At 38.6% G+C, this 10,512-nt stretch overlaps 1 protein-coding gene across 1 annotated transcript in view; it reads right to left on the bottom strand.

Moving 5' to 3' along the window:
* Positions 1-628: 628 nt before the first annotated feature.
* The window catches only part of BTBD19 (BTB domain containing 19), a 53,872-nt gene continuing 43,988 nt past the window's right edge, over positions 629-10,512 (bottom strand). Inside the window, exons 5-8 of the mRNA XM_070939600.1 lie at positions 4,732-4,800; positions 3,924-4,055; positions 1,819-1,944; positions 629-781 (exon numbers count right to left, since the gene is read on the bottom strand). Of these exons, the coding sequence (XP_070795701.1) occupies positions 647-781; positions 1,819-1,944; positions 3,924-4,055; positions 4,732-4,800 (462 nt within the window). The 3' untranslated portion in view covers positions 629-646. The remainder of the gene's footprint in view (positions 782-1,818; positions 1,945-3,923; positions 4,056-4,731; positions 4,801-10,512) is intronic.

The raw sequence follows: 10,512 nt of genomic DNA, 5'->3' as shown, positions 1-10,512 counted from the left end.
CTGGAAGGAACAGCAGATCAACCCCAAATTCTGGACCAGATTATGTACATACAGCAGGGGTCTCCGACTTTGGCAACTTTAAGACTTGTGGACTTCAACTCTCAGAATTCAAAGTGAATCAGATCTGACTCTGCTGTGGCTATTAACATAATGTATCTGCTGTTCCAATCAAGTAAATGCCAGATACCCAGGCTGCTTTGGATCAAGATCCAGGCCCTGCCTAGATTTGTTTGTTTGAGTCCCTGGTTGCTAGGTAGGTCAATGACTTGGAGAATACAGAAGAACTCTGGGAGTTGAAGTCCACAAGTCTTAAAGTTGCCAAGGTTGGAGACCCCTGACATACAGCATCCAAGGGAAAACCAAAAGCAGCAGCCCATATCAAAGAAAGGGATTTTTTTTATAAGTAACTCAAGGCAGTGATCATACCTAATACTCCTTTCTCCTTCTATTTTCCCTACAACAGCACCAATCCTGTGATGTGGGTTGGACTGAGAGAGAGTGATTGACCCAAAACCACCCAATCAGCTTTCATGCTTATGGCAGGACTAGATCTGGTTTCTAGCCTGGTGCCTTAATCACTAGACCAAACTGGCCCTTGGCTGGGCACGAAAAGTGCTGCTTCCTCTCTCATCCCAAGGATATCATGTCACTTATGCTGGGGGTCAAGGTGGCGATGATGGACTCGAGGCAATGTGCCACGCCGGCGCTGGCACAAGGAGGATTGCATCCCACGCCTCTTCCACAGAGCATGGGTTTTCCAGGCCTCAGCAAAACTCTCTACCTAGGAGGGGACAAAAGAGTTACAGAATATTTGAACTGGTACTATGTAGGAATGGAACTTAATAGGTAACACATTCAGAATAAGTTACAGAGGTGCCATGGAAAATGGATGCGTCTCTTTCTCAAAGGCAGAGAGGACATCCCCTGCCAATTTACTAGTTATTCTTTTCTTAGTCACTAAAGCCTTTCCCTGCAATGTTGGGATTACTTATTTACAACTGGGATATGCCACAAAGGATTGTAGTTTGAATAGTTCCTGTTCAGTGGGTAGCCAGCCAGACATGTCGGCTCTGAGATTAATCCATTGAATCCTTCCCATTGCACACACACACTCACACCCCACAAAATGTCGTTAAGCAATCTATTATGGCAACAGTGGACTGTTCAGCCAGTATTTCTTTAATATGTTTTGTTTGAAATTTGTTTGTACTTGTGCTGTGCTTAGTTTTTCTAAGCAAGACTGGATAAATCAGTGGGGGTTTAAATTTAACCGATTTGTTTCTTTTAATTCATCAGTGCGATTCTTTTTTTAAAATAACCCCCAAAATTTGCACTTGCTATAACATGAATTTTTAACATCTTCTCTCTCTCTTTTTGTTTATGCAATTTTCCTAATAAATGGTTTACCTAAATATATAACAACTTTTTACAAACGCATCCTTCCCAAATATGATAAGATTTCTGTACAACTTTTGAGAACACAGTAAATTCTGTGAACTTCTGACACAGATGGCAAAAAGCTCTATTCATTTCTACCATTCTGTTGCCACCATCTGTTTTGGTGGGGTGTGGTATTTCAAATTTTTTTTAAAAAAAATCCTCTGATGGATATTCTAACATAGAATTTCCAATGAAATGGATGAGACCACCAGAGGCCCTATCCTGTGTGAGTTAATTCACCTCCTTAAATGGAAGAAGAGGGCTATAACGTAAGAACACGCAAGCCAAGGAAATGACAAAAGTGGTAGAAGCTGAATGGGAATGTGTCAGGTCTCAAATGCATGCAGAAACTACACAGAGGCTGATAGCCCCCCTCACCGGAATCATCTGGTCTTTTTTGTTCTCTTCTTCCAGAGAGGTCAGTTCCCTTGGGGACAGCAGAGCCAGACGGAGCTGTGGCACCACAGTTCGTGCCATGTCATGCACTGTCCTCTCAAGCACAGCCTGCAGGGAGTGAGCACAATTTAGAACGGCTTTAAATAATAAAGACGGAAAAGAATAATAACAAAATAACAAAATAAATTAGTAAAATAATAAAATAATAAAATAAAATAAAATAAAATAAAATAAAATAAAATAAAATAAAATAAAAGAATAGAATAGAATAGAATAGAATAGAATAGAATAGAATAGAATAGAATAGAATAGAATAGAATAGAATAATAATAAGACAAGACAACAAAAGACAAAATAGAATTGTTGTTGGCTAGCATACCTGCCATTTCTCAGCTCAATACTGAAGTTCAAAGCGACTATATAAATAGCTATTCTATTTGTTGGTCCTACAATTCCAGCTCTAATTACAATACAGGTAATTCTCAATTTACAACAGTTCATTTAGTGACCGTTCAAAGTTATAACAGCTCTGAAAAAAGTGACTTATGATCATTTTTCACAGTTACAACCTCTGTAGCCTCCCCCATGATCATGTGATCAAAATGCAGATGCTTGGCAACTGGTTCATACTTATGACCGTCGCTGTGCCCCAAGGTCCCTTTTGCATTCCCTTAACAACTGTGGCAAGAAAAGTCGTAAAATGGGGAAAAATAAATATCTCACTTAACAACAAAAATTTTGGGCTCAATTGTGGTCATAAGTCAAGGACTACTGTACAGGATTCTGGAAAAAAAACATTTACTATATATGCACCTGAAATATCAAAAGAACAGAAGGCGCTTCTTATATCTTATAATGAAATGTGTTTATCAGAAATGGTGCTACCAGACTTCTGATTTTTTGCTATCATAGACTAACATGGTTCCCCTCCTACAAGGCACCAAAGATAGTGAAAGATGCCACATATTGCCCAAAAGTTATGATATGCCATTATTTTTAATAGAATTAGAGATAGCCAAGGAATCAGCTGATCTGTTATCACAGAACCAGCTTTCCTGAAAGATATCAGCATATCCTTCAGCTTTTCAGCTTTTGTAGCCTGAGGATATTGACAAGTCCCTGAAAAGGATGAGAACAATGCACTCTTTAAGATTGCCTATTCTGATATTTGAAATTACCCAGGGCTAGATTCTGTTTATAGAAACACTGCAATAAAAGTCCCATTAAGACACTGGTCCCCAACCTGTCTAGCTTTGCGGACCGGTGGTACCGGAGGTGATGGGTGAGAGGGGATAGTTTGGTGGGCATGCCTGCCACTTCCACTTATCTGTCCCGATCCTCAATGGGCCGTGGACCGGTACCAGTCTGGGGACCAGGGGTTGGGGACACATGCATTAAGAGATGGTGCTGTTCTGATTAACTGAAATCAGAAAACTTAAAAGAGGCAACAGCAACATATATTTTGTACATGGCTTAACATGAACCTGATATTTTTGTATAAGAGTCTAAACTGAGGAATACCTTCTCAATTGTAGACAGCTTTTGTAAACATTTGGATTCATTCTAATCCAGTTTTTCATATGGTTTTGAGATGGAAACTATCCGGCAGCATCAAAATGCAGAAAGTGGACTTTGCTAGTTTCCTGGATTGAAGGTTATCAGTACTCATGATAACAGCTCTCAAAGTATCAATCTAATACTGGATTAGGATATGGGGCCTTTATTGCAAGGGCTATTGTTTTACATGGAGAGAAGGGCTAGTTTCAAAAGATGGCAGTGAAGGTATTCAAAAGTCCCTCTTCTCAAGGTGTTCTGTAAGGCCCTGAGTATCAGGAAAAACAACAACTATGAATTACTGTCTCAAGTAAATATCTTTGGTTACTTTCTTATTGGACTATGTGAGGGTTCTAAAACCTCTATTGTTATCATAACAAGTCTATTGTTATCATAATATTGTTTTATTATCACTGACTACCATTAAGTATTTGAGGAGAATTATCTCTAGTTCTATGAAGCTTATTTAAAAAAAACCTTAAACCTTGGGCCATTCCACACACTCCCACCCCATCTAAACTATCAGTACTTACAGACCCAACATGAGCCCATTCTCGTACAGTATGGATCAGTTTCACCTCATCAATAGCCAGACAGTCACTCTGCAAAATAATTTGCATTGCCTGTTCTGAGAGTTCCAAGAACCCACGTGTTTGGGTCACTTCCTAGGGAGAAAAAAAGATGCTGTATATCTCTGAGATACGGAATATGAGGATAAAGAACTTCAGATAAAGATGAAGAGTCTGTGGAAAAAAGAGAGTGTTAAGGCAATCCAGTTCCCCATTATATTACTCACCAACATAACTTCTAGACTCAATGCCACCATTTCCTATTGCACCATGGAACAAAAAAACTTTTTTGAGGTAGAGAGATGATCAAATCTTGAATACTGCTGATGTACAATGGTTGTACAACTCAGTCTGAAAGCTGAAGACATAATAGCATTGCCAAATCTAAGTGCAATGCCTATTGTTTGTATAGGAAAATGTCTGGAAGCCCTATGTAATAGTACCGAGAGTTTCTGCATGCAAGGAAGTTTATTTTATATATATGGTTCAAATGTATTATTTGGGCTATTGTTTGTAACTGCTGGGTTTTTAATTGTTATGCACCACCCAGAGTCATTGCTGTGAGGTGAGTGGCCATATTAAGTAAATGCATACATACATATATTCATACATACATTCATACAACTGTACATATATACCCATGGTCCAATAGGAAAGAAAATTACATTAATTTATTATAAATTCTCTTCATTCCCCACAGTCTTGGTTAGAATAGGAAACATTGTATTGGGCCTCCTTTCTGCATGTCATCTCAATATCTACATCTTCTTACCTGAGTATAATTCTCAATGAAGGCCAAGCAATATGTTTGCAAATCTAGTAGTCCATAGGCTACTGCTGCCTGTCATAAAGAGAGTAAGAATAAAAAAAAATGGATAAAATGACTACAGTGGGTACAACCGCATTTATCGCCTATATTTTTGACGGCATTATTATGGGCAAGAATAACATAAATGAAATATTTATTCCAACATTTCAGGGTCTTTTCATGGGTGAACAATTAGATATTATAATCTTTAGCAACTCTATATATGGAGACAGATAATTTTGCAGTCATTTAAAGTCTCTGTATTTCCCTGTTCCACTTTACTTTTTTATAATATCTAGTTTAGACTTCCTGGCTGGTATCTTTCAGATGTGTTCACTCAAAATTGTTGAGGTTACAGTATCTATATTATCTAAAGAAATGAAAGATGGGTGAAAATTGATCTTAATAAACTGAGGGTATAATTCAGTATTATTAAAAGATACATTAGATCAATTGGTCTCTCCCCAATTACATCTACCAGAGCAGGAAGACAGGGCATGTTGCAAGTCCCACAACAGGAAGGTACACATAGAAAAAGGGCCTTCTCTGTAGTGGCTCTCTCCCTTTGAAACATCACTCCCCTCAGATAGGACTCATCCCACACTGTTGCTTTTCCACAAGGCACTGAATACATAGTTTTGTCAGCAGGTTTGGGGGAACTCCTTTAGAGCTTGTCTGATTGTGCTGTTGTGCCATGGAGTGGATGGAAGGGGGGGGGCACAGTATATTGTTGAACTAATGTTGTCTATAATTTTAACAGGAACATATTTTTGTTCCTTTTATGAAAGGAATTTCAAATCAAACTATTTCTAAAGGCAAAATCTGCAAATCGCACCCTAACAAACAGCTGTGGAATCTGTCCTCCGACCATGTGGCTCTCAAATGTCATTACCTGGTATTTAGATTGCACTGACAAAATTGGCAGTAAAATTATGCATTTTTTAAAAATACCATTTTTGTCCTATTATCAACTTGTCACTGTCTGGATTGGAAAAAGGCAGAAAATGTTCAGCCCCAACCACTGACAATATTACTTTATCACCAGACATGTTTCTGTTACCCCTGGAGATCAAACATTTTGGTTTTCTTTTTAAATGCATTACCAGGCTTTTTTTTTTAAAAAAAAGTCACTGGTGTTTGCTTTGGATTCTCTAGAGTAATGGAAATACCTCAGCACTATGTAGTGCTGAGTTCATTTTGAAAGTATGGAGAGTCACTATCTTATGCCTAGACTGAATGGGGATTCAGTCTCCATGTGACATGTTTACATCTCATTTTGCTTGCTCTACTGCTCCCCATCAGATTAAAACTACTGTTTTTTTCTGACATATTCCAGGTTCAGTAAGCAGAACTGCAGCTGGGAGTGAAAAGGAATAAAATAGGCAGTCTGCAAGATATAAACAATTTCTGTTACAGAGTATATGTGTGAAAACAATGTGATTGTGGCAAACCACATTATCTTGCCAGTTGAATTCAGGATATACCAGTCCCACAAAGGGTAAGCATGCAACTCACAACCGCTTCAAAAACAGTAAATACCAAACATCATGCAAAACACATCTGACCACAGCTGTGTTGTTTTTGTACCTTGATTTGGTATCTATATGTCCTGAAAAAAGAACACAGACCATGGTTTTTAGTGACCCCAGTCCGTCCTCTGATTTGCAAAGTGGGCTAACCAAGTAATGTATATATTCATAAATAACTACGCATCACTTGACAAACAAATAAAGGAAATGCTACTTGGCGGTTATGGAAAATACAAAGGGGGGAATCCATTTTTAAACGTGTGGGTGTGCCTCAGAGGCACAAAGGGAGAGTTTAGCAAACACCACCATGACACCACAAAGTTCATCAATTACATACAGAGGTTTTTCCGTATGTGTGGTTCTTTTTGCAGAAAAGAAGAAAGAATGCACCTGTGAGCCCACAGCGCTAATCTCTACTTTCATTCCCTGCTCCTGGATTACTCACGAATCTCCCCGGTACCTACACATGTCTGTGAGACACTAAAGAGGCTAATCTGAATTTGAGTATGAAAGAGGCTACTATGTGTTACACCATACCAATGTTTTCCAATCTCAGCAACTTTTAAGATATGTGGACTTCAAATTCGCATCAAATTCAGAATGTTGAAAAGAAATTGCATGAAATTCTCAGGACTATTCAGGACTATTCATCAGTAGAATAATAATGTTCCGACAATGCAACAGAACAGGATCATCTTGGTGTTGGGAGAGAAGATGGCAAAAGAAATAATGCTTTTAAAATGGGCTGGATCAAGCCATAAATTAGAGGGAAAAAATATAGGAAAAAAATCCACAATATATCCCTATGGAAGAGATAGTAGGATTATGTACAGAGTTCAAGAAACCATGCTCTGAATGTTTTACCTAAAGTAATTTCAGCCAGAAATTACTGGGGACCGTACCAAGGTTTTCAGGAACTACACACTATTCTAAGGCCTCATATTATATAAATGTGATCCCAATAATGACTTAAGAAAAAAATCATATTATAAATTAAAATCTCAGGCATAATATTTTATTTATATGTTCTATTTTAAGTTTTTTTTAAAGAGCCCTTGAAGCAATATAAATACAATATAAAGGTAAGGCAGTATTCAGTGCTGGGTTGCTACCGGTTCAGTCCGGATCTTGTGAACCGGTAGTAACGGCAGCGGGAGGCTCCACCCACCTGCCCGGACGTCATCACGGACGATCTGCGCATGCACAGAAGCGCTGCACGCGAGCGCTCCCATTGCGAACTGGTGACTATAAATGCGGGCCAATTGCTGAGTGCCCAAAATGCAATCACATTACCATGGGGGAGGGGAAATGGCCACTGGAACTTTGAATCTGGCTTGTAAGTACCTTTTTTGGGGTCAATTATAACTTTGAATGGTTGCTAAGCAACTACTGTGTAATGTCCTGATGGGCAAAAGCAAACCACAGTGCAGGACTAGGCCATCTTTGGTGGTCAAGAATTGCAATTAACCAGGGAATGCTAAACGTTGCAAAGCAGTTTGGCAGTTTGAGTCCCATTGGCTCAAGATTGGAGTGGAGTCACATTTTGGGTCAGGTCAGGTCAGGTCTGAATTTTGTTAATGGGGGGAGTTTGAGTTTCTTTCCTATTTTTCACTCTGATATGCCTATTTTGTTTTTGTTTTGTTTTATGTTTTATTAAATTTATATACCGCCCTACTCCCGAAGAACTCAGCGCGGTGAACAGGCACAAAATAAAATACATAAATACAAAAGTTAGAAACATAATTAAAACCAAATTAAATAATTTAGCCCAAGACAATTAAAAATCCCAATAATTTAAAACAAATTAAAATATCAATTTAAAAATTTAAAAGAAAGGGGAGAAAATTAGACCAGGCCGGTTTGCTGGAATAGGAGGGTCTTAAGAGCACAGCGGAACGTGCGCAGATCCGGGATCCGCCGTATCTCCGGGGGGAGCTCGTTCCAGATAGTGGGTGCCCCCACAGAGAAGGTCCTCCCCCTGGGCGCCGCCAGTCGACACTGCTTGGCTGACAGCACCCGGAGGAGCCCCTCTCTATGAGAGCGTACTGGCCGGTGGGAGGCTGTTTTACAGCTTTTACAATACTGCTCTTGTGTTTCCAACATGAAGATAGTGAGAAACTGTGCCATTAGTGTTTAGCAGCCTAGCTTAATACTTCAGGAGGTCATAAAAAGTGCCTGCAGGTTTCCTACCCCATATCTGGTTGGAAGGAAAAACATAGTTTTATGTATTGAGTAATTTGGAGTAACTCTTGTACTGTACTTTAGCCTATGATATCACTTGTTTAAAGACATAGGAAAAAGCAATATATGCTAATAGTGTTCGGCTAGGCTGGAGGGTAATTACAGTATAAGAACTTAGCAGTGCTCATTTCTCATTAAACCCCACCCCAACAAATGATAGGTGCCATAATGATACTGTTAGAGCAATGAAACTTAATTAGGGTGAATGAGTGGAGGTATTGAAGTGAATGGAGGATTTCCTCTCTATGGTCACTATACTCTTTAGGCTACAGAGGTATCAGTTAGGCCCATTTAAAAATAACAACACTAAAAATAACAGGCAGTTAACTGGCTTTAGTTCCACTATTATTTCACAAAAGTTTTTTTGAGAAAATTACAGCAACAAAGAATGCATCTGGAGACACAAGATAAAGTGTTTGCTTTTTTTTTTTTTAAAAAACTAGATTTTTAATTTACATTTTAAATTTTGTAAACTCCCCAAGGAAGTTTATTAACAGATTATAAATTTCTACAATATATTAAATATATTTTAAAAATTAATTGACATGTGCATGCAGACATATATATAGATATAAAGGTATCTGCATTGAAAGCTTTAAAGAAGGCTGATATTTGAAGTGAGGAACAGAAATTAACCATACAAACAGACTTCATTGCAAATTCTTAGTTCCAAATTTAGCAGAGGAAATCATTCTTTGAGAACAGGATTGGGAAGAATTGAAACCAGAACTTCTTTCTGAGAACGATGATTGGTTTTTCATATCCGAAACAGAATTTCCCTGTAATTTTACACTGGATGATTACGTATTAATGTAGGAATGTGAAAAACAAACAAGCATATCTAGATCGTCACAGATTGTCTTTTATGACTTTTATAATATGACATGGTTATGCTGATGGGCAAACTGCATAGTTACAAAAATCCTACAGTCTCTGTCATAAGCATGGAATGTGGGCATATTTGAAACATAGATTCAGGAACACACAGAATATGAATCACATGGCTGTGATTCAAGACTGCACCTTAAAACACTTCTGTTTGCAATTTCTTCATAACTATCATATTACAGTAGTGTCTGCCTAGCACAGCTGGGCATAACTGCAACACAACTAGAAATAAGCCCCCCCCCCCCAAGGCTCTCAATTTGTGACACCAGCTGTCCAGCATAACACAAAGCTGTGTATGCTAATATCACTTTAAGACAGGTCCGGAAAGCAGCACTACAGATTTATTTAATCAGATTATTTTATCAATAGAAAATTAATCCAGAATCTATTGGCCACCTGACATTGGAGCAGACATGCCCTCCAGTTCCTGGAGATTATTTTACAGGGCCATTCTGATAACTCTTTCAAACTGGGTTTTCTCCTGTGCCCATCAGGTCTTGGAGACCTAGATTATTTGGAAAACACTGAAAATCTACCGTGATGACAGCAGTGGAGCTACACAGTGAATCTGCATGGTGAAATATATCTCTTTTCTGTTGTCAACTGTTGTACAGACTTCTTTTGAATACAGAATGGGTCTCATGCTTTTTTGAACATAAGATTAGCATAATTTCTGAATGAGCTATTCTGGAATAGCCATAAATTTGTGTCCAAAAGGAGCTGAACCATGAGCTGTGAGGCTCTCTTTGAACACACCTGAGTACTTGTACAAAATCAGCACATTTTGAAAGAAGGATAAACTTGCTATCTGGCTCTTTTTCATAACCAACCCCCTCCTTCAATTCTATTCCTATAGTAGAGGATGATTCTTCCACCAGCTGATGACTTTGGGGGAAGGAGGAAATAATGTATGGGCAATCCATCAACTGTGTCTTGTACACCATAAATAAAGACACCATCATTTGCCAACATTACGCTTGTAGCAGAATTGGGCTCATCAATGGGGACAGCAAGTTTTATACTGCTGACGTTGCTGGTAAGAACAAAATAACTGGGCCATGTTGAAGAGCCCCAAATGACGCAGCCC

The sequence above is a fragment of the Pituophis catenifer genome, unplaced genomic scaffold, assembly GCF_029215685.1.
Source record: "Pituophis catenifer annectens isolate HBS135680 unplaced genomic scaffold, rPitCat1.0.hap2 SCAF_3, whole genome shotgun sequence".
Lineage (NCBI taxonomy): Eukaryota > Metazoa > Chordata > Lepidosauria > Squamata > Colubridae > Pituophis > Pituophis catenifer.
This window is presented reverse-complemented; position numbering and strand designations above follow the sequence as displayed.